Raw genomic sequence first — 25,060 nt, 5'->3', positions numbered from 1 at the left:
AAGCAAAACCAGGCGTATACACTAAATCTTAGAATATTAAATAAAGGAGAATCCAGAGTCCAAATACAATACAAAAACACTGGATTACAGACCCAGTACTGTCCCCCCGCCCCCCTTCAAAAACACCAGTGAAATGCTTTCTTTACAGTGTAAAAACAGTCAAATTCCGCTGTTTATTTTAAACTCCCAGCATCTTCTTCACCATGTATCCTGGCATGTTGTACAGGAAAAGAGCCATGATGGCAAGCAGCAGGAGAGCAGTGACAATCTTGATGGTCAGCCACCTGTACTGGTCACAAACCAGGCGTTTCACAGCTTTGAGAGGGATGAGGAACCAGAGGAGGGCAACATCTGGACGGCTGGTGGAGTATAGAGTTATAAACACTGCGTTAGACAAATAACATCAAATAACTGACAAACCAATTTTCTTTCCGAACATCTAGAGGTTATCACCAATTGGCTTGTACTACATTAAAAACATAAGTGAGAAAAAACCAACATATTTGAACCCCATACTCACTGATGACAAAACAACACTGCATGCATTCTTTTTTTAGTTTTCTATTGAGCACTAAACAAAGAAGGCATTCATGTAGAGATGACATAACCCTCTGATAAATGGATTGTCCAGATCTCAGTTTATTCACAAATTTAAAATATCATACACAGATGCAAAGCAAAAAACCTGAATTCAAACACAATATACTCACTTTTAAACCAGTACAACATATGAAGGTGACTAATGTTCAGTTATTTTAAAAACAAGCACTGAAAATACAGAAAACACTATTTCAACAAACAAGAAAAACTGCAAGAACAACAAAAAAAACCATCTAATATGTTTTGTACACATTAATAAACAATATCAGACACACTCAAGTAATAAGTATTATCAGTAGTGTTACTGTGATAGCGCCTGTTTAACAATGCAGTGGTTAATTTATGATATTGTAAAGCTGAAATAATTCACAACAGAATACAAGTTATCACTGAACACGCAGTCTTTGAAAAGGTAAAAACCTCAGCTGTTTCTCTTAAGCTCCCAGCATCTTCTTCACCATGTATCCAGGCATGTTGTATATGAAAAGAGCAAAGATGGCCAGCAGGAGTAGAGCAGTGACAATCTTGATGGTCAGCCACCTGTACTGGTCACAAATCAGGTGTTTCGCAGCTTTGAAGGGGATGAGGAACCAGAGGAGGGCAACATCTGGACGGCTGGTGGAGTACAGAGATGTAAAAAGACGTTAAAGAAGCCAAAGCCATTTTGGCCCACAGATAAGCAAAATAATTGATTACTTGCATGGAGGAAATACCCACATGATGTAACAAGCAAAGGTTACTGGTTACCTGTTTAACACCATAACTGATTCCATTAAGAATTAAGTAGCAGCCAGGTGATGCTAGTCAAAATGCACTTGGCTAATTGATCATCAGCAAATGTGAGCACCTCTATAAAATCATTATTTTGGCAGTTTGCTGGTCTGGAGCATTCAGGTGTTTGTTAATGAACTCTCTTTTAACAGGAACCAGACTCAGGGAGGAGGGGCCATCTGCAATTCACAGTGAATGGATCAGGAGTAACTTGGGCTTCAGTATCACAAGTATATACTGGCATACAGACTCAACCAGGGAACAAACCACCAACCTTCCACTTAGTCAGCATCTTGCTCTACCTTCTGAGCCATAGCCACCAATAGCCACCAATAGAAACACTAGAAAATAATTCTTCTATCTTTTCAACATATTGTATGTAGCAGCCTTTTTCATTCCACTTTTACCATAGTAAAATATACTTAAGCAACTGCTGAAGGTATTAGGTCTGGGTTTTATTTCAGGAATGAGCTTCTGCTTTGCTGCCTCCAACTTGTTACCATGCAGAAGTGACTGCTAACCTCTCTGTTTTATTTTTTCAGGTGCATTATATGTTTAGTACTTATCCATGCATCCACCCATCCATTTTCTTTTGCTTGTCCAGTTCAAGGTTGTGAGCGTTGCTGAAACCAATCCCTGCGACGCCCTTAACAGGCTGCCAATCTATCACAAGGCTTAAGTTCTTATATCTCAAAAGAAATAAACTAGGTTTCATCTGTTGAGGCGGTGCTCTTGATTATCCTTCTTCCAGTGACTATACTTCTTTTTCCTTTTCCATTATAAAGCATTTTTATTAAAACTCTACTTTAGGAATAAAACTCTATAATGAAAGAAATCGCTGTCAGTGTGTGTTTTTTTTTTCTTTGTCCACAAACACATCATCAAGAGCTGAGCAACCAAATTTGTCACATAAGTACATGCCTCTGCAGATTGTTATCTACATCAGATTGTACTGTATGACCCATCACATTGTCAAAGGAGCTTGCAAAGAAAAGCGTCTGGACTTCTTTAAGTTGCTTGAAGACGTTTCACCTCTCATCCGAGAAGCTTCTTCAGTTCTGAAGAAGCTTCTCGGATGACCTGGATGACTGAGGACCTTCACAGACATAGACCCATCACATTCATCACATTGCCTGTTAACCTAGCAATGAGCTAAAATTACATGTATTACGCCTGCAACTCCAATGTATCCTTTTATTTTAATGACAATAACATCTCATTTAAATCCATAAAATTTGAATTTTACATGCTTAGCAATTCAATTTAATTCAATTCAATTCAATTTTATTTATATAGCGCCAAATCACAACAAAAGTCGCCTCAACCACCTGGCAACCTAGGCTAAAATGACCAATTTTGGGCATATGAATAACGTCTAACATCCCGATTTTTATTTTCATTTTTTGACTTTTTTCACTATTATTAAGTATATTGATTTATGAGCAGCATGAACAGGCCAAACAGTACTGTAGCATGGGTGTGTGAAAGTTAATTTGGCAGATTTCTTAAAGAATATGGTTTTCTGAATCCTTTCTTAGTGCATGTTATTTTCTTGGTATAACTTTGTACATTTTAATGTATTGTTTCATTGCTTTTATTTAGTTTTAAAAGTACTGACTCAATAGAAAAAGTGCACAGGAAGTTTGGAGGAGAGACTGAGTCAGAAGTTCTACGATTATTCTGCTGAAACCCAGTGCAGAGCTTAAGCTCCCAGCATTTTCTTCACCATGTAACTGGGCATACTGTAGAGAAAAAGAGTGAGCACAGGCAGCAGCAGGAGAGCAGTGACAATCCTGATGACCAGCCATTTGTACTGAATGCAGACCAATTGTTTAATGGCCTTATAGTGAGTGAGGAACCACAGAAGGCTGGTGTCAGGATGGCTAGAAGGACAGAAATGTGCACGTTCAGTATTACAGATTTGAAGGACTTTGGAGCATTTTACTGTTATTCTTTTTCTACATTAAAACTGAGTTAATGCTTTGAAAGTAAGTGGACTCCCTGAAACAACAATAAAGCAGAAAGCAGGATGGGGAAAAATAATTCTAGTCAGAAATAAGGATAAGAAACAGCAACTTACCGAGTAAAGAAAGAAGATCCTAGGTCTAAGTCCAGCGCTTGACTGAAGCAAATTCCTTCAACTGTCTTTCCTCAGTTCATGAAATCGCTTATTGCTTTTTATGCAAGTTTCATATTGTTTTTTATATGTTTTTTTATTGATTGTTTAACAGGTGTTTTTTGTTTTTTGTTTTTTTTACAATAATTGGTTTAACAATTCATTTACCACTATATCTATTTTGTTCTCTGTTTTTCTGTTTTTCCCCTTACCTGTTGAATGATATTTGTTCAGACTGTCAACCTTTAAACCTGCATGTGTCTGTGCAGGTACAGGTATGTGTACACAGACACAACATTTAGTATGTGACTGTTTCTGTTTATAGGAGGGGTTTATGTAGAAGCCAAAAGAATATACTTGACCATGCCGCTGAAAAAATTCGATCAAAAGAAATGGATGATAGGAAAACATCCTTCATACTTGGGTTTCTCCAGTGGCTCTGGTTCATTTCGGCCTTCACCAACTGGACTTTTCTCTGCCTCCTCTCCTGTCAGAAGGTGCAGCTCTGCTTCCACTTTTCCCTGTAAAGACAAAAAACAGTATGAGTGATATGGATTCACGCTATTACCTAAAGCAAGGATGTCAAACTCATTTTATAATGTGGGTGAGACCAGTGAACTCTGTCAGCATACAAAGGTTTAACTACACGTTTAATCCTGGAGATATGTTATGAAACAGTGTGCTTTACTGAGTCATTCCCTATTTAGAACCATGATTTCAGGTGGTGCTTTGGTGTGACTGACCGTAAGCTCAAACTCATCTTCTTCATTCCTGGCCACAAAGGGCCACCAGCCTTTGATCCTCTTCTGTTTGAAGATGGAGACCATGGGCATCTCTCCTTCATTTGTCACCATTTCAATGGTACACTGCTTGGCAGTCTTGGCGCCACGTGGGAAACGGTTCAAGTCCAGCTCAATTGCACCTATAAAGACATTTTTTCTAGAGTAAATGTCGAATAAGTACGAAGGTTAAGCCATCTTAATGTCATTACGCCTAAATTTACAATGTTGCCTGCTGTGTTAGTGGTGTTCCACAAACAAGCTCTTACAGGGAGTGCAGAATTATTAGGCAAATGAGTATTTTGTCCACATCATCCTCTTCATGCATGTTGTCTTACTCCAAGCTGTATAGGCTCGAAAGCCTACTACCAATTAAGCATATTAGGTGATGTGCATCTCTGTAATGAGAAGGGGTGTGGTCTAATGACATCAACACCCTATATCAGGTGTGCATAATTATTAGGCAACTTCCTTTCCTTTGGCAAAATGGGTCAAAAGAAGGACTTGACAGGCTCAGAAAAGTCAAAAATAGTGACATATCTTGCAGAGGGATGCAGCAGTCTTAAAATTGCAAAGCTTCTGAAGCGTGATCATCGAACAATCAAGCGTTTCATTCAAAATAGTCAACAGGGTCGCAAGGAGCGTTTGGAAAAACCAAGGCGCAAAATAACTGCCCATGAACTGAGAAAAGTCAAGCGTGCAGCTGCCAAGATGCCACTTGCCACCAGTTTGGCCATATTTCAGAGCTGCAACATCACTGGAGTGCCCAAAAGCACAAGGTGTGCAATACTCAGAGACATGGCCAAGGTAAGAAAGGCTGAAAGACGACCACCACTGAACAAGACACAAGCTGAAACGTCAAGACTGGGCCAAGAAATATCTCAAGACTGATTTTTCTAAGGTTTTATGGACTGATGAAATGAGAGTGAGTCTTGATGGGCCAGATGGATGGGCCCGTGGCTGGATTGGTAAAGGGCAGAGAGCTCCAGTCCGACTCAGACGCCAGCAAGGTGGAGGTGGAGTACTGGTTTGGGCTGGTATCATCAAAGATGAGCTTGTGGGGCCTTTTCGGGTTGAGGATGGAGTCAAGCTCAACTCCCAGTCCTACTGCCAGTTTCTGGAAGACACCTTCTTCAAGCAGTGGTACAGGAAGAAGTCTGCATCCTTCAAGAAAAACATGATTTTCATGCAGGACAATGCTCCATCACACGCGTCCAAGTACTCCACAGCGTGGCTGGCAAGAAAGGGTATAAAAGAAGAAAAACTAATGACATGGCCTCCTTGTTCACCTGATCTGAACCCCATTGAGAACCTGTGGTCCATCATCAAATGTGAGATTTACAAGGAGGGAAAACAGTACACCTCTCTGAACAGTGTCTGGGAGGCTGTGGTTGCTGCTGCACGCAATGTTGATGGTGAACAGATCAAAACACTGACAGAATCCATGGATGGCAGGCTTTTGAGTGTCCTTGCAAAGAAAGGTGGCTATATTGCTCGCTGATTTGTTTTTGTTTTGTTTTTGAATGTCAGAAATGTATATTTGTGAATGTGGAGATGTTATATTGGTTTCACTGGTAAAAATAAATAATTGAAATGGGTATATATTTGTTTTTGCTAAGTTGCCTAATAATTATGCACAGTAATAGTCACCTGCACACAGATATCCCCTAAAATAGCTAAAACTAAAACAAACTAAAAACTACTTCCAAAAACATTCAGCTTTGATATTAATGAGTTTTTTGGGTTCATTGAGAACATAGTTGTTGTTCAATAATAAAATTATTCCTCAAAAATACAACTTGCCTAATAATTCTGTATGAGTAGGGATGATTTTTAGCTTAATGATTTTTGACAATACCCAGGAAATCATCTGCTGAGAAATGGTCGGCATCCCACACTTGCAGGTTAAGACGAGCAGGGATCTTGTACTCAGTCTCATCCCACGCGAACATGGACTCTTTTTTTGAGATGACGATCTTCTCCTCTGCCATGAGGTAATCAAATGGATAGATGAAGCGCCAGTTGAAATTCCCCTCCCCAGTGATGGAGTGATAGTGGACATCAGTGTCCTGTTTGTCCTCCTGCTGCCCTTTTAACCAACTGTGAGAAAAGGGGGGTTTGTAAATGTTTCCATGTCGGGAATCTGATTTGACTGACTTCTGCTCATACACAAATAAACAAAAAACAAAAGATACATTATTACCCTCGCACAAATATATCACTAGATTTCTCGCCAGTGAAGATGTCATCATCCTCCAGAACGACTTCATCTGTGTTCCAAATTATGACCCTCAGTTCAAACCTGTACAAACGCAAAAACACTAATCAATGATCAATAGTGATTGGTAAAAACCTCAAATTAAACTACACCATTTATTCAAATACATTAAGATGGTTTTGAACTTTATACTGTGTGTGTTAAAGCTGCAAGACGACTGTTGAAACCATACTTCTTTGGTTTCCTTGGTGAAATGTCAAGTGCAGGACCAGGTGCTGTCATATCTTTAGGGAACATATCCACCCACATCTCAATTCTTCCCTAAACAAAGTACAAGAAAAAAATTCTTTGTTTTTCAATATGCAAATAATCTGTAGAAGCTAATTCTAACATACAAGTTATTATATTTAAATAAGTTTACACACTTGCTCAATTCCTGGTTTATCAGGGTGGAGCAGTGGTCTGGTCTCCACGTGTTCTGGGACCAGCTTGCAGCCAACTCGTGGAATTTCTTCCCAGTGGTTCAGCACAGTAAGGGCAAGGTGTTCATCTGTCTGCTTCTTCAGACCTGACAAACATCATCACAAAAATCTGTGTATTTTTTAAAGCAAATACTATCAAACAAAATTAAGCTTTCCCTTTAAACTGTTTAAGCATATATCAGACTTGATGCGTGCTCAATCATCCAGGTAAGTAAATGCCAAAAAGTTGATGAACAGAATCAACTTTTTGGCATTTATCAGACCAGTTTGTCAGTAGTACCAGCATGAAATTGTGCATTACCAACCTCACAAACAAGCACACAACAAGTATTGGAGAGAGTATGTCCCACTACAGCAATATTGCCTTTCTTTAGTAAGTTACTGAGAAAATGAAGTGGGAGAAACAGAAGGTCATTGAATACCATTTTCATCCTCTATCTCTGTTGGTGCCATGAAGACACGATTCTCCACCTTCACTCTTCCTGCAGGACCATAGTGAGGCCCGTCCAGTTTGCCATCCTTACACAGCTTAGCCAGGATGTGCGTGGGTTTCATCGGGTCACGCCACACATTGTAACCATGGCTACAAAAAAGGGTTAAAAAACAACATTTTTAAAACTATAATCAAATGAAAGTAAATGGTGACATTTTAAAACTCTAAAAAAAACCTTGACATACACAAACACACACACACACACACACACACACACACACACACACACACACACACACACACACACACACACACACACACAAACAAACAGATATGTTGGGTTTGATATTAAAGGAAGACTTTAACACAAATCAAATTCATCTAGACCAGGGATGTCAAACTCATTTTACATCATGGGCCATGGCCCACTTTTATGTTAATTAATTGTTTAACTGTGACTTAATTACTTTGGTGAAGTACAACTGGCCATGTGGATGTCTTGCAGAAAAAGCTGTAAAATGTATGAAAGTAAAAGTGTATGCCTCCTTCTCATTTTACAAACCCATCCAGTGGCCCAGATTAGGAGCCTTTGCCAGGCCAATTCTGGGCCCTGGGCCTTGGCTTGTGACACCCCTGATCTAGACTGATTTGATGTAAGTTGCCCAGTTTTGGAGATGAATTTAATTGCCTTGTTACCCAGTTGGGCTTCTCGAGAAATCATGTCTTTACTCCAAACTTTATCATAAGCAGTTTTAAGTACAACAGGAACTAGGTTTTTCTTGATATCTATGAAGACAGACTAGCAACAGGTTAACTATTAATGGTAGCTGTGAGCTATAATGTTAGCTAGCTGAACGCTTTCATTTGACTGAATTTGTAGTAAAGTTTGTGGTGAAGAGCAGTGCATCTATTAAAAATGAACAAATTAAAGTACTGGGTTTTTTTGTTTTCACTTTCATGTTGGCTAATGCTATTTGAGTCAAACAGATTGTGTGATTCTTACATGGCGTAGGCACGTGTGATACCACATGTGGCTCTGTGTTTGCTGTAGAAACGGTTCTCGAGGTCAATTTTGGTTTCTCCAATGAGATCATCGGTTCCCACCAAGTCCCAGTCATAAATTGACACATTTAATGTGGAATCCATTGGGAATGTGGCCTCCACATCAAAGGATCTAATAAGAGACAGATTTTCTTTTTAAGGTTTTAATTAAAATTCAATATATTCAGAAAAAATAAAAACTTGTAAGATCGTATAGATAAGGCCACGATGCTCTAAAATTACTTACTTGCCAAACAGCGGGTTCAGCTGTTTTGAGATGTAGTTCTCTTTGTCTTTTATCTCTGTTTTTCCAAGTTTTATTGCAATGTAGGGGTCGGCTTTACCATTTATGTCTGCTGGATGCAGATCAGTTGCCTACGAAAAAAATTGGATACATTTGAGTATGATAATAATAAGTAAGTCTAGCATTCTCGGCTAACCAGCCAGTCAGCCTTAAACATGTCCAAATGTGGGTGGGTATTTGAAAGAAACTGTCAAAGGCAAAGTGGCTAAAGCTAACGTATGCAGAGCTCAGAACCATCCACAAGCTAGCACCCCTGGTATGAACCTGACTATGAGCACTCAAAGGAGCTAAAGGACCTCTTCCCAGAATATTGAAATAAATATTCACAGCAGAGCACATAGCTTACCCTGATGACATAGATCCGAACAAGGACATTAATGGGATCATTGCTAGGAATGTTATTAAACATTCCCATGTTGGAATCAAAGTTCATGTCTCTTGGCATATCATCCAACACTTTGTACATGCACAGCGAACCCTGAATTGACAAAGCAATACAAATGAAAGGGTATTCAGAGGAAAATATAAAAGAATTATTTAAAGAGCTTTGACTTTCATTATCAATGAAAAAGAAGAGACAATTTCTTACTTTGAATTTTCCAACAATCCTATCTTCATCTGTCACATTCTGATCATCATCATCACCAGCTTTTCCCCTGAAAAGGTTAAAACTGTGCAGCCAGTCCTCAAAGTTATCAAACTCGCTTTCCAGTTCCTTAGGATACACCTGAACACAGATAAGTGTATATATAAACACATAAAAGGTTTGGAATGACTTGTTTTCTAAGACCGTGTCTGTATGTCGCAGTCACAACTGTATACCTTCAGCTCATCCAGCTTTGGCTTTTTCTTCTCATAAGGATCGACCGCCGGTTTCTTCTTATCTTTCTTTCCTTTTCCCTTCTTTGTGCCTTTCACAGGAGAGTCATCAGGTTTGATATCTGAGTACAGGTTAGTAGCGAGGACACAGGGACGGGGAGAAGGAGCAGAGCGCTCGAGACATGAATTCCACATGAAAGTTGCCATTACGGTACAAAGCAAGCATGCCATTGAACTCCTGAAGTATAGAGATCAGTGAGAATGCTTGGTATTGTGACGGGATCCTCCAGGTAAGCTGTAGGTATTAGCTGATTCTTTATTGTGTGCCATGCTCCATCATCTTTGTGTTTTTAGTCACTGTGTTGTTATTGACAACTTTCATGGTTAGCATATGACAAATATGCATGTATGGGAGAAGAAAACAAGCAATTGTCCTACGAATGGAAATTTGGATTCATGTCAGCATCTACATGGAGGCATTCTTGGGCTATGAAGGCTATGAGGTTCACTACTGCACTGTAGAACAAAACAACAGAGTTAGTGAGCTAATAAAGGATGAGTTTTAAACTTAGGCACACGTGTCAAACTATGATCATCACAGATTTTTATTAAAGCACATAAAAACAATATTCAGCAAACACAAAAACATATGGAGATGCAATTAGTGAATTTTAAAACTGATGAAAAAAAAGAAGAAATTTAAGGTTTCATCTTTTTTTTACCTCCACCATCTGCAATGTCCATGTCATCTTTGTCCTCTGAGTCTGAGAGAGCTGCCTCTTGAGCCTTGAGTGACTGAAAGAGTAAAGCTCTATTTCTTAACTGTCTAGATCAAACAAGACCTCCTACTTATCACCTATAATATCAAGGTTAAGATCCATTAAGTCTAAATAAAGTCTTAAAGAAAATTCAATCTACAGTACTGTGCAAAAGTCTTGAGCTGCCTTTTATTTTGAAAGGAAATTTGAAAATAGTTGCAATGATTGACTGAAACATGAAAACAAATACAGAAATGTTATATATAAAGAAAGAACTGTTTGTACAGATCGAATGAGCTTGAAAGATTTCTTGTTATTTCTTTAAATAGTTTTCAGGAATAGTTCTCCTGGATTTAGGAAGGACATTCAAAGCTCTTCTCCGGATGTTGACTGCCTTTTGTTCCATTCTTTGCAAAGATTATCCCACAATGCATCAGTAATGTTGAGGTCCGGGACGGCCAGTCTATTACTGATAGTGTCTCAGTGTTGTACCTCTCTCCTGATCTCCTTGATCCATACCGACGATCATTTGAACCCAAAGTTTCAGATTAGAATTCATCACACTATTAGACCCATTATCACTGATTTTCAGCTCAGTTCTTTTGTTATTTGGCACACTGCAGCCTTTTCTCCCTGTTTCTCTTTCTTAAGAATGGCTTCTTGACAGCCATCCTTCCACTGAGAGCATTTCTGATGAGGCTTGAATGAGCAGTAGATAGATCAACCTAAGGAGATGCATCTCTCAGATTCTGTGTGATTTCTTGATGGCCTTTTTTCCTTCTTCTTAATGATATGATGTTCAGATATTGTTCATCTGTTGTAGATAGTTTTTAGGCCTGCTGCTTTTGATTTTGTCCTCCACTTTTACCAGTTTCTTTAATTTTTTAAAGGACAGATTGCACATAATGGCGATATATGCAAAGTTTTTGGCTAATAACTCTTTGGGAAACGCCTTTTTGGTTAAAAACACTTGTTCATCCCTCGGTCCACCCTAAGTCTTTTTATGTTTAGACAGGTCGTTGATAATAAATAAAGAAAAAGCAGTTTCTCGGAAAATGGTCAAGTAGAAGAACTGGACTCTAAATAAGTGAAAAAGCAGCCAATATCCAAAGAAAAACTCTGAAAGTCCCACAGAAATCCTGGAGAACTATTGCTCAAGAACACTCTAAAAAAATTTAAAAGTCCGTAAGCAAAACATAAAGAAATGAGACACAACTCAAAACTTTCGTGTAGTACTGCATCATCATACTTAGTAACATTATTAGAATTATATAATCAGTCAAAAGAAGGCTTGTTACCTCTGTCAAAGTTTCAATGGAAGCGAAATATTTGGACCACCAGTCCAGCATGCTCTCATCAAGTTCCTCCTCCTCCATCTCATCACCCTTCTTCCTCTTCTTCTTTTTCCCTTTTTCATCATCCTTTTTATAAAAGTAACACAGATCTTTTGATTGAGGCTTTGAAAAATCTTGATTCACTATGAAATAATGGAGTTTGATTTATAAATCAAGCAAGCACAGATCTCTACTTACCTCAACTTTGACCACAGCATCAGAGCCCTACAAAGGAACACCAGATTGTGTTTACTTTGTATTTTTTATTTCTGTAATTTTCAAAAAGTTACACTTACACAGTCAAGTTTGACCACAGTTTCCACTTTCTTAAAAGAAGGCTCAGAATCCATGCTGACAACAATAATTTCCTCTGAAAAGAAAAAAAATCATCATCACAAACTGTCAGACAATACTGTACGGCGCAAACATATATTCTACTTTTCAGTTATTTGATACCTGTAGTGGACCAGTTATTGGCTTGCTTGTCAGCTCCCCTGTAGATGAACTTCCGCAGAGTGGTGACAGCATGAGAGCCAACCAAAGTGTAGCGGCCAAAAGCTCTACAGTCCACTACTCGGATGTTCAGCGGCGGGTGAAGCAACTCATTTTCAGGTAAGTCCTGACACACAAAATCCAGAGTGAGTTCTTGCAGAGCAGGCGTGGTGACTGACATGAGTCAACCCAAGCTTCAGTTCTATGTTTGAACGTAAATGCATTGATGGAAAAATATATCAATAGTGCCAGTACGGTACCACTTCAAACCACTTGACAAGAGTGCTGAAGTTGGGGTTTTTCCTGTAGTTGGAGATGAGGGCAGACTGAACTCCCTTTCCAGCACATTCAATGTCCACGCGAGGCCGGTCCACCTGGGCGAGATTCACCCTCTTCAGGTCCCTCAAGCCCCAGAACAAAACCTAAAGAAAACAAAGGTTAGCTGACATTACAGATGTTTTACTTTCTTTTAGTGAATGTCTGTCAATTAACAGATGATGTCAAAGCTATTCTGAAGTCTTTACTTCAATCCTGTACTTGCTGAGCACTGGTCTGATCCCCAGTGGTACTGGGAGGATTGGGCCACGGTCTATATCTGTAGGACCATCTATGGGAGGTAGGTCAGCTTTTCCATTGGGGCCAATCTAAAGGACGATATAAAGAACTATGAAGCAAATGAAGTGATGGAAGCATAAGCTCACGGGTTGAGGGTGTCTATTCTTTGGAAAGCTAACCTGCAGCAGTTCAAAGGCTGCCAGCATTTCTCCAGCGGTGCAGTTTCCACGGTAGATCTGATAGTACTCCAGTTGGGGAGGAAAACGTGGGGGACCGTAGTGCTCATCAGCCATTTTGACCACAGGCTTAGCAAACGTTCTGCCCATGAAGTCAGCTTTACCCTGAAAGCAAAGGACCAGACGTAGTGAAAAATTACATCTGATCTGATTATTTTTAAAAAATGCTCTTCTTGGCTTACCGTATTAGTGTTTATATTACAATGAGTGCATTTAAAAAAGCAATTAGAGAGCTGATTGTGAAGTAATTAGTCCTATTAGCAGGAAGAAACATGGCTCAAGGTGCACATGTTTCACACTAGATAAAAAGGACTGAAGATAAAAGACAAAGTAAACAATGAAAGATCCCTAAAATAACCAGTGAACTGCAAAACAGATATGCATTTATGCACATTCAGAAAATTAGTGAATATCTAATAAAAAAAAGAAAAGAAAAAAGCAACTTAATCTTTCTTGCAGTTAGTGGTTATAAAAAGTCAAAAATCCTGTTGGTCACATACAAAAGCACAAGTTTTACTTAAAGGAATGCAACAGGGATAAGTTAATCACGAGGGTCCATCAGGTCCTTATGGACGTATCTTATTCCTCTTGCATGCCTTTCAAAGGAATCTACTCTGCACACATGACAGTGCTGCTACAGTACATCAAGCCAATCCACACTCTACTTATCCAAAGGGTCATCCAAAACAATGGTGTTTTTGTCAGGAGATAATATAAAATAGTCAGTCAGCAAACACATTCCTTCAGATATAATTCATGTCAGGTTGCTATGGAGACAAAGACAAACTCAATGAAATCAACCAAACCATTTATGCAAAAAAAAACCAAAAACAATGTAATCATAAAAATAAAAATATTGCCGGTATACCACATGATTCTTTTAGTCTCTTGTGACTTGGTTAGTCATACATTTCAACATGTAAAGATGAAGGATCATGGTAAGACTGCTGTAAGGCCTCTGTATATCAAAATAACCCTTACCACTGTGTCTTGATCATAGAGCTCAATGACAATAATAGGAGGGTCATCTCTCAGTTCACTGGCCTCCCCAAACAACTCCACATTCTCAAAAACCAGCAGCTGGTCCCACGTGGGGCAGAGGGTCTCAGCCAGCACCTGCAAGAAGACAAAACGTTTAAAGTGATCGAGAACAGGTTCTCAAGTAAATAAAATTCCGTGCTAGCAGGTGATCTCATTTAAAAAAAACAACTTTTGAGCTTGCCCACCTCAGTGACTTGGCTTTGCGATGAGAAGAAAACTCTTGCAAATGGATCGGACAGACCTGTGCTGTCAGCGGCGAACAGGCTGCGAGCCTGGTACATGTGGACCCTCAGCTGGAAGATTTGTTTCACTACAGAGAAGTCAATTCCCATAAGTGACTCAAGAAGTATATAACAGTACTTCTTGATTAAGTTAGATTTAGAGATATTATACTTTTTTTTGTTTGTTTGCCATACACTCCATATAAAAGACAGGTTGCAGTTTCCAGGTGTAAAAAATGAAGCCAAGTAGCAAATCCCTCTAATGACCAGCAGGAGGTGCCCTTATGGTTTGGAAATTATGTGTGATTGTTCATTACTATTAAGGCTCAGAAAAACAATAAAGGCCACCTTAAAGAAATGAAAACTTTGTGATTGATGAGTTTCTATTGAATGGGCGATAAATCTCAGTCAAATCCACCCCTCGCTCATAAAGACCAGTTTTACACCAAGATACAAATCTGTCTAAGGCTTCATGTCAGGACCTCACTAACCAGTGGGTGACACCATAGTGACTATGCCAATCTTTTAAACTGAGTCTATGTTGTGAGCATAGCATGTCCACCCACCGGCAGCCAATCAGAAGAAAGCTGGCTTAAAGCGAGGAAGGCCATAAAAGAGTAAATATAACTATATGGTAAAGGACAATTTTGAACTGATTCACACAAAGCTAATCTAGTAAAGTTTAAGAATACATTTATACAGCTGTAAATGGGCATAATTTCTCCCTTTAGCCACAGTGTGAATGGTAGATATCTGTTATGAGAAAAGCTGGTGTAAGAAGTGGGTGAGCTGCAAAATGGCCTTACTCATGTAGGTGAGGCTGATGGGTGGTGAGGCTGGCAAGCCGGGTCCTCTGGACAACTTATTTTCCTCAAATCCATTAGGTAAGCCACTCAGGTAGTCTTTGCGCTGCCTGCTCAGACCCAGCCACAGATAAATCTCTATCTTGGATTGCACTGTCCATCCAGCTGGTCCAAAGCCCTTTTTGCCAGGGATCTTTTTAAGAGGAAATACAAAACACTTTAGCTACTGCAGAACACAGAATACAGATAAGGAAAAGTTTCATTATAAACTGTGAGTTTGTATTAGAATATATTAGGTACTCGCCCTGAGAAAGATTGTTTTGACTTTCCCACAGTCTTTTCCCTTCTCCTCGTCTATGCTGGAATAAAGGATGTCCTTAGAGGGGACACGTGCATAGGCAATACGCTTTCCATTACTTATCATCCATATGAAAACATCTGGAACGCTGTGTTGAGGCTGCAATAAGAATGAGTCCTCATTTAAACATGTTAGTGAATAACCATTATAGTACATACAAATGCACCAAAATAGATTATTTGTAAATAAAGACATAGACATAGATCTCACTTCCTCAGCCAGAAAGCGCAGCTTCGACAGGAAGTTCTGAGCCAGCTTCAGCTTGTCTCTCACTGTGCTTTTTTTCACCTGTGACCTCATGGTCTTAGCTTGCTGACCAATGGCCTCCTAAAATGAGGAAGAGGTTCAGCAGTTAGCACAGTACAAATATAATCAGTAGGTGGGAAAAATAAAACATTACTCTTTTGAGTTTACGTACCACTTCCGACAAGCACAGCTTCAGTCTCTCTTTGTCAAGTTTGGTTCTGCCCGACTGACTCTGGTCCTTGTTTGCCAATGAAAGAAACTGACTGAAAGAGTTAAGGTTTGGTGAGTGCAAATGTTTACAATCATTAAAAACACTTAATGCGCAGCCTAAGTTTGTAACCACGGACCTGCATCCTTGGCTGAGTTCCTCAAGAACACCTCTAAGCCTGCGCTCGGGATAGGCCTTCTCTGTTTTAATGATCTCTTGCACATCATTCAGTCCATCCTCCTATGAAAGCAACATAACGATAATGATTTAAATTATGTTGGCGTTGACTTAGACAAACTTAGTTTTAAGTAAATGAATGACTTGCCAGTTTATCAGCAATGTTGTCAATGATGTTGGCATTATACAGCCTCCTTCTCTGGTCTTGCCACCAGCTCTTAATGTAAATGCACGGCTTCCTCTCAAAATATGGCAGATGGAAATAGTTTCTGTGGATTAAAATTTGAGCGTATCTAATATGTTATTTTTTAAAATACCTAAATCAATACTTATAAACTGTTTTTACAATCTTTTAAAACAAAGCAAGAACTAAAAACTTTAGTATTGAATGTGATATTATTGCTCTGACCGGTCGGTGATGACAGGTTTCATGGGTGGGGTTGTTGCCACTGACTGCAGGTCTCCATCGTCGTCCATCTCCTCTTCACTGGAATTGTTGATCAGTTCAGTTTCCTCTTCGTCTCCATCACCCTTCTTCCCCTTTGTTTTTGGTTTGACAACTCCATCATTCTCATTTCCATAATAACCTGGCAACAACCATGATGTTAACAGTTAAACCATAAAAGATGCGGTACTTACTATATATCCAGCAATAATAGTAGATATATTAAAAAAAAACTACAGCAACACAGCTATTATTCTAATATAGTAAAGGATAAAACTGTGCAAAGATATTTAATAAAGGTCATTAGGCATGCTAATTTCTCAAAAAGTCTGCTAAACACTAACACTGACAATGAGGTGATGGAAAGTACCTATGGTGACCTCAAAGTGTATGGGCTTATCACCAATCTTTCTGTCAATCATTGTGGCCTCCAGGAAAGAACTGAAGAGGAAAAATTCCTCAACCTTTCCAGTTGCAGTCTGTGAAAACAAAAGAATGGACAAGTATAATAATCTGCATGTGAATAAAGACTTATATAAAGGTGGCATCAATGTAAAAAAAAAAAAAGTTCAAAGCACTGTAATTCATTACATATTGACAACAATCAATTTATCCCATGTTATGAGGCATACCACTGTGTTTAGCCACATTGATGCAAACAGCTATTAATAATACACCAGGTACTATTAATAATTCACAGTAATTTCAGGCACATAACCCATCAGTGGGAGAAACACTTGGGTCCATCTGCATGGCTGCCCATCCAGGCAGGCATTCACCTCTGAGATGTTGGGTATTCCCTCCACCTGCACCTCTGTGGAGCTGGTAATTTCAGGGGAGGAGGTGTCCAGGAGCTCCATGCCAAGGCTGATGAGCAGACGGGCTCTGAAGGACACGCCCTCTCCAAGTCCATCATTTAACTCCTGGTATTCGTCCATCAGGGTGTAGGTACGAGTGGAGCCATACATGTTCACCCAAGCGGGCCCAAGAGTCGGAAGGAAGCCTGAAAAATAAAGAGAAAAAGGGATTTTAATCTAATAACTTGCAAGGGCAAAACAAACCGACATGTTAAAAGAAAATCTTTTTTCTTCAAACATTTATAGTTGCATCACCTTTGTCCCCATCGTTAGAAATCTTGCGCAGGTCTAAGAAGTGCGTTCCTATCGCAACATCGTTCACTTTATCCGAATCTCGGAGCTGGATCTTTATACGTTTGCAGAGTGGTGGAAACATCTCAGTGAAAACAATTTGCTCGTTCCAGATAGGCTCATAGCAGCTCTTCTGAACTGATGTTTTCCCCTGTAGTAATCACACATTGTAAACTTATGTTATGTCAGTGAGATTTAGATTTTGAGTTGGATGAGAAAAAAAAATGCTACATAGGGCAACGAACACACGGCAGCTTTGTTAGCACTCACCTTCTGCCCGGCAAACTGTACTTGGACATAAGGATCAACCAGGTCCTTATTTTCTCCTATGAAGGCCTTTTTCACATTTGCCATGATGCTGGTGTTCATTCTGGGGAGCCCCTCAGCTCTGTAGATCTTCAAGTAATAACGAGCCCACTGCCTCTCTGCAGGGACCCCCTCAGGTAATAAGAGATTCCTGAAATAGAGAGTTAGTATGTTTCCTTCACTAGTTTCAAATGTTAAAAAAAGAATAGATCTGTGTTTTATTTACCCCTCTATGTCATCTTCTTCAGATTCATTTGCCTTGTGTGGAGTTTTTATAGTGTCCCCTTTAGCCACAACTGCAATATCACATTTAACGTAGCCTTTACAGCCAGCTGTGATGTCATCAGGGTCAGACAAGAGAGCCCATTTGTGGTAAAACTGATGATCTACAAGTCAAGGAAGACATATTGATTAATGCATTTGTATCATTAATGTAGTGATATTTTTAAACAGGTGATCTCGAATAATCCTTTACCAGGCTGGGAGTAGATTGTGCCTACGTCCATTTTAAAACTTCCAACCAAGGTCCCACTGCGCAGAAGATTTTTGGAGTGCACTACCTATAGTTTGGTTTAGGGAAGTAAACAACACAGCATTTAGTACGCTTGTGAAAAGGAACTGTTATCAGTGACTTTTATGTTTAACTATAAGGAACGAAACAACTCACAGACACTTTCAGGATTTTGTCAAACATAACATCTGGAGGGACGTGGAAGTCGAACACAAAATACTGGAGATGCAAAAAGAGTTTTGATGACAATGATGCACAGTTGCCCTTTTAATAAACTTTTAATAAATTATTATACATGTTGTAATGACAGACTCACTTCATTGTAATATGGGCAGTTGGTTGATTCCTTCATTGAGGTGTACTTTTTATCTTCTCCGATCTCCACGCAAACCATTGGATCCATGTTCAAGCCCACCAGCTGTCTGGCTTCAATCACTGTCACACTGACCTGGAATTAGATAACCAAATGTTTGTCTGCTATTGTATAAGAAGCGCTATATTAAATATAAAAACATAAATACACTCAATAACAACTTTTCCTTGCCTGATAGTCTACTGGTCTTCCAGAGCTGGGCTCCATCTTGATGTCTGGCTTTGACCTGCATCGCAATGTGAACGTGGTTAATGTAGAGTGAGACGGATGCAAATAAATTATCTTCATTGTCATTATACAATGTATAATTAAAATAAAAATAATAAATAATCAGAATTAATACAAATAGGTAAGTAATTAAAGATAAAAAATAAACTTAGCAGCACCAACAGAGCGGCATTGTACACAATTTAGCTAGCATAAAGTGTTTATAGTCAAGTGTGCAGTGAGGTGGAAACTTCAGTAGTGGAAGCAAATGCTAGGATAAACTGTTCCTCAGTCCACTGGTTCTCATTTTTATGGTTCTGAATGGTTTTGCAGGATGGCAGCAGTTTGAACAGAGAACGTCCAGGGTGTGTACTGTCCTTGCTGTTCATGCACTACAGAACTCTTGCCTCTTATTAGACACGTTGGTGGTGACAGCTGTGACTGAGGCCAGTGAGATGGTGTCAGGGTCCACGCCTCCTCCCATGAACATGCCCTGGCGATCCAGGTCCTCTGTCTCCAAAATTGCCGGCTCATCTGCAGATCAAATGAAAGACACACAGTGAGGAAAACGTGTTATTTTAGTAACAGCGTTAATTCCAAAAATGTCATTACAAGAGAAGACCCCAAAATACCTTCAGTGTCTCCCAGCAGAGACAAAAGAGAATACAGCAGGTAGCCTGACTGCTGTGAGAGTGGCAGTCCAGTATTTACTTTAGGCAATAAAGCCAAAATACTACCCTTCCCAGAGTGACACCAATGCCTTACACCACAGGTGTCAAACTCCAGGCCTCGAGGGCCAGTGTCCTGCAGGTTTTAGATATGTCCTTGATCCAACACAGCTGATTTAAATGGCTAAATTACCTCCTCAACATGTCTTGGAGTTTTCCAGAAGACTGGTAATGAACTAATCATTTGATTCAGGTATGTTGAAACAGGGTGATATCTAAAACCTGCAGGACACCGGCCCTCGAGGCCTGGAGTTCGACACCCCTGCCTTACACCATTAATAGTAGCGACATTATATTAGCTGTTTTCACCAAGAGGACACAGAGAGATGAAACCATAGAACATAATTTGAAACCCATCCTCCTGACCTTTTGATATGTTACATCTACCAATTAGAAGCAACAGTGCGGGATTAGTTATCTAATATCCAAATAGCTATTAGGCAATTTAAATGTTAACAAGATTGGCATACAAAAGCTGATACTTTTGTATTTTATATTCAGGATACTAATACATTTTGAAAAAAATGGTTGCCGGGTTTTGAGTTGGTGGCTCCCTGCTATTTTGACCTAATCATCCATGTTAGCCAATACCTCCATTTCTGTCCTCCTTTTGTCCTCGGTTCTTACTGCGCTTCATGGTTCACGACAATCCTCGAGTGCTCTGTGAAAAAAATAAAACAATAAAAATTTCATAACAATTTTGTACTTTTGTTTTTATCAACATGAGTGAACTAATGATCTGTGCGGGGGGGGGGTTTTGTTGGGTTTTTTTTTTTGTATATTTTCTATGCATGTTCTGTTGCCAGAAACAGCAACAAAACCCATTGTTTAGTAACACACCTGCAAAACCTTAGCAGAATAAACCATGGCACTTTACTATTGGCCTGTGCTGCAGACAGAGGCTAAATTATTAGGACTGTTTAAATTAAATGCTAAAACAAACAACAAATAAAAAGCAAGTGTAAGGACAGAACACAGCACAGAAGGTATGCAAGAAGAAGGGTGTCACCTACTACCACACCCCGGATTACCCTTTAAAAAGGCCTTTTCAATTATTTAGATTGGCTGACCTTAATACATGAATTGGAGGGGATACATTTCACATGCATTGTGAAAAATAATACACTTAAAATAATTAATTTGGTAAGTGGCACAATGTGGGGCAGGTGCCAGGATAAAAGAAAACATAAGCACAAAAACACGATTAACAGCTTGGACACTGGAAAATTCCATTTTTCTCTCATTTATCTAAGATTAAAAAACAAATAAGGAGAATTGGATTTCTGTGGTGTTAATTACCTAGCATGTGTCACCTTTTCTAGCTGTTTTGAATTTTGCTTTTTTACATTTTCAGTTTTTACTAATATCCAAAAACAAAGCAATACATTGCAACACTTTCTGCTGAATGTGTAAAACAAGCATCAGTGCTTCAAACTGCTCAAACCAATACCAACTTAAGCACTGCCATGAGATGCTTACTGAGGAAGTTTAGAATAACTAAAAAAATGAATATTTTTGCAGCTCTGAAACATAAATTTTTTTTAACTCAACCGAATCTAATCTACCAAGACACAAAAGGGTTCCTCATCAAAGAAACAGTCTTTCAAATATATTGCAAAAACACTGAGGAAAAAACACTGAGGCCTAATTGCCAAAGTTATTTGCTACAGTACAGCTGATCTTTCACTTAACTTGGTGTTGCTAAGGAATTGAAACAATCTGATCATACATACCATACAGAAGGAATGATTCCCCTGTGTCCTTCCTCTAAGCAGGCTGTTATTTTTTCCTCTTTTTTTCCCTCTGGAAATGGAAGAAACACTACGTAAACATTTTAGACATTTGCGCAGCACAAAGAATAAGGCTACAAAGTAAAGTTGCGCAGAAAAGAATTTGGTTTGTCCAAGTCTAAAGTTGGGCAGGAGTGATGTGATACACCAATGAATAGTGCATGAGTGTTGAACCCGAGACTGGTAACTATAACTAGGGACCGCTGAGAGACGTCACTGTCTGCCAATCCACACAGGCTCTGAGTGCTACAAAGGATATATGTATTAAGCTTGAATGAATGAATGAGATAGTTCATGATCATTCTATTGTAGTGAATCTTCCTAATATAGCCTGCAAAGCTCCAACACCACTACTGGAAAGTATGTTTTAAGTACAATTTAGAAAGTATGTTGCACTAAATAATAATCAAGTTTGCTACAATGTGAATATAAAGACAATTCTAAGATTTTCATAGTGTTGCCATAAGTTAGGGTTGTTTAAAAAAATCTACTGGAAGTGCTTTAAACTGTGTGAACTTTGGGTAATCAGTATATTGCTGTGTAACAAGTGATAGGATTTCATGGAAGTAACCAAAATGTCAGCCCATCCTAGCCGAAAGAATGCTGCCTTTTAATCATTAATAAGGTGCTGCGCCCAATTTGGTCCTGGGGCACACATGCATTTTCTTTTATCATCATCGTGCAATCGCCAAATGATGTTAAACCATATTTGCAATGCCTTGCATTTCAAATCCATTTAAGTTTGAGCGATTTCAAAGATGACCTAAATATTGAGTCACTGTTGTTATTTCAATAGGGCTATTTACTTGAAAGATTAAGGAACCAGCATGTGTTTTTAACAGGGGGAGTAGAAGTATTTGCCAAAAGCCTTGATTGTGTTGCATTATTTTGCCGAGCTGAGATATGCTTTAGCAACTTCTATTCAATGCAACTTCTCTTGCATGCTGAAGTACAACTCATCATCTCATCAATTACACATACAGCCAGTCTGTAAGCTATACGTCAAAGTCTAAAGTTCCTGGTATCCGATGAAACAAGTCCCTAAATTATTTAGATGGCCCAGTCAGTGTTGCATGTGGCAACCTCATTAAGAGGAGGTATCACTGTTCACAATAAAAGAAATAGATTTGCTCGCAGGAAATAACGCAAACACTGTATTTTTGTTATCATATAGGGGAAAATGCCTATGGATAACACTCTTAATTAAATGATGCAAAGACTATTTTAAGTGATGCATGTATGAAACTATTTTGGGTAAATGCATTTCAAACAAAACACTGTTTTTAACTGTGCACTAGCTTCCTTGTTTTTACCTAGATCCGTAACAGATATATTCTTTTCCCACCAGTGGGAAGTGTTGGATCGGCTCAGTGACACCAGCCTGTGGTGTCACCGGTGTCTGTTGAGGGATTCTGCTGTTAATTACATGATTCAATACCAGCTAAGAGGGGTTGAGGAGATGTCCTAAGTTCCTCCAGGAGAGCTGGTAACCGTGTCACCAGTAGTGCAAAGTTACTGGTTGCCCCTGTTGTCTCATACACTAACCTCATTCTCTGATGGATGTTGTCATCAAATTCAACTTTAAGCACCGATGATGACGCTAGGGACCAAACCAGTCGACACTGTGGTGTTTCTGGTTTGATAAAGAACAAAAATTAACATGAATTAATCATTTCCAATAGTTTTTGTTTCGTTCTAGTCTCTCTGTGCTCTTCTTTTTTTCTATTCTCTTTCCTCTTACCTTCTGGCTTGTTAGAGCAGAGGGCTAATCCAGGTGCTGCTAGGTGTCTCTTCCTGTTATGAGGAAGTTCTTCCTTCCCACTGTCACAATTGCTTTCTCATAGGGGATCATTTGATTTTTGGGCATTTCTCGCTAATTTTGTAGGGTTTTGACCTTGCAATATTAAGCGCCTTGAGGCAACTGTTGTGAATTAGCACTATATGAATAAAATTAAATTGAAGTCAACTTCTTTATACAATATAAGAGTTCCAAAACACAACTGTCTAATAACTGTGCAGTAAAACAGAGCATCGTCTATATTATGGATGAATATTTAGGTAACACTTATGAATATGCATGAGAAAGTGACACCTTTGACAATGTCGTCTAGGATGAGTCACAGATGAGTCACAGAATGAATTGATACCAATCATGCAACCTTATCCCGTGTAGGTCCAGTGTCCAAAGACCTCTTTTGGCTGTTGGTTGTAGATTGGTTATCAACATCTTATTCATGCTCCACTGACTCTGTGGGGACACCAGCTGACTGTGGTGTACTATATCGTTGGGGCACATTTCAGACTGTTTGGATGACGACTCTGGCAAGCTTGACCAGTGAAACACAGCCACAGGGCATTGTTGTTGGTGGTGTTGAGGGGGCATTGTGCTAACCAGTGAGCACGTAGGACCTGGGTGGATTTGACCCTATATGACCTCAGAAACTAAAGAAATAGTCAGAATCTGAGTGATTATTTTTAATGTATGTGGATTGAAATATTTACTATATATAATAAAACACCCTATTATCATATAATGGACAAACAAAAATCATGCGAGACTGTTTGTGTGGTCAAATTGTGTGAGCACATCACTGACAGTGCTTAGAGAGCCTGTACATTTTTGCATCTTACCATGTTTCTCTCTTTAAGGCCAAAGAAAGGAACGGAAACACCACCTGGTGGCCAAAGAGCTGTCACTGCAGTTGGCTGTACTGTGTTTGGCTCTGGCTCACGACACAGCTGAAAAAAAGAGCACCATACCTGGAAGGAAACTAAAGACAAGGAACAAATATCCTTTCACTACGCTTAACAGTCAGCTGATACCCAAAACACTGCTCACAGTGCAGAGGAGACAGAATTTAGAAGGACTGTTTAACATACCTGACTTTTTGGGGGTGGCGATCGTGGCTCAAGAGTTGGCAGTTCGTCTTGTAATCGGAAGGTTGCCGGTTCAAGCCCGGCTTCGACAGTCTTGGTCGTTGTGTTCTTGGGCAAGACACAATGTAGTGTAAAGCGCTTTGGGGTCCTTAGGGACTAAATAAAGCGTTATACAAATACAGGCCATTTACCACTTTTTAAAAAAAAAAAAAAAAAAGCCTTTGGAGCGAGAGTCAAAAGGCCATGTTTATGATCCAAATCAAGATATGTTATACAAGATAAAATATAATTTGGACTCACTTGTATCTCTATAGTGAGCACAAAAGAAAGCTTATATGTTTAAGCTGGCAGAGGGGGACACATTCACCATAAAATATGTAGGGCCTGGAAAGAAAAATACATTATGAGAAGCTGTAAAGTTGTTTTCATTGCAGCTGTTAGTAGGAGTCTTTCCTCTGAGCTAAAAGAGTTGAGTTGCATGTAATTATGCACATAACACAACATTACCAACCTTGTTAGTGTTATTAGTAATTATTTCCTACAGACAGGATTGGTCCTAACTGTAAGTTACGTTCTGTTCTTTTCTATACTTGAGACAGGTAAGTCACCACACAGTTATTTATCTATTTATTTATTTTAGGATTAGTTTACCCTAGTGAAAAACAGTTTCATTGTCTAGTTGT

At 39.1% G+C, this 25,060-nt stretch overlaps 1 protein-coding gene across 1 annotated transcript; it reads right to left on the bottom strand.

Annotated features, from left to right (window-relative positions):
• Window positions 1-619: 619 nt before the first annotated feature.
• On the bottom strand, window positions 620-23,278 carry LOC116318129 (otoferlin-like). The gene is made up of 44 exons (XM_031737074.2): window positions 23,242-23,278; window positions 23,046-23,133; window positions 21,444-21,513; window positions 20,302-20,371; window positions 19,390-19,516; window positions 18,947-19,001; window positions 18,719-18,850; window positions 18,559-18,621; window positions 18,367-18,451; window positions 18,118-18,277; window positions 17,856-18,042; window positions 17,550-17,736; window positions 17,217-17,440; window positions 16,808-16,916; window positions 16,402-16,579; window positions 16,141-16,261; window positions 15,955-16,055; window positions 15,780-15,870; window positions 15,572-15,688; window positions 15,308-15,460; window positions 15,007-15,196; window positions 14,165-14,289; window positions 13,920-14,054; window positions 12,882-13,043; window positions 12,672-12,791; window positions 12,408-12,569; window positions 12,112-12,274; window positions 11,952-12,025; window positions 11,854-11,880; window positions 11,620-11,742; window positions 10,286-10,358; window positions 9,567-9,685; window positions 9,334-9,471; window positions 9,091-9,222; window positions 8,688-8,815; window positions 8,403-8,573; window positions 7,389-7,549; window positions 6,910-7,052; window positions 6,717-6,805; window positions 6,470-6,568; window positions 6,125-6,366; window positions 4,231-4,409; window positions 3,908-4,008; window positions 620-1,215 (listed from the first exon to the last, which is right to left on the bottom strand). Exons 4-44 carry the CDS (start codon window positions 20,345-20,347, stop codon window positions 1,035-1,037), a joined length of 5,373 nt encoding a protein of 1,790 aa, XP_031592934.2. The 5' UTR covers window positions 20,348-20,371; window positions 21,444-21,513; window positions 23,046-23,133; window positions 23,242-23,278; the 3' UTR covers window positions 620-1,034.
• Window positions 23,279-25,060: the final 1,782 nt, after the last annotated feature.

Source organism: Oreochromis aureus, linkage group 19, assembly GCF_013358895.1.
Source record: "Oreochromis aureus strain Israel breed Guangdong linkage group 19, ZZ_aureus, whole genome shotgun sequence".
NCBI lineage: Eukaryota > Metazoa > Chordata > Actinopteri > Cichliformes > Cichlidae > Oreochromis > Oreochromis aureus.
This window is presented reverse-complemented; position numbering and strand designations above follow the sequence as displayed.

Bases quoted from the DNA above. Each gene is read 5' to 3' on its own strand.
- LOC116318129 (XM_031737074.2), bottom strand. From the start codon at position 20,347: ATGAAGCGCAGTAAGAACCGAGGACAAAAGGAGGACAGAAATGGAG. The intron at 15,197-15,307 runs GCGAGTACCTAA...CCTCTTAAAAAG, and splicing joins TCAAAACAATCTTTCTCAGG to ATCCCTGGCAAAAAGGGCTT. The intron at 12,792-12,881 runs GTTAGCTTTCCA...ATCGTCCTTTAG, and splicing joins CAGCCTTTGAACTGCTGCAG to ATTGGCCCCAATGGAAAAGC.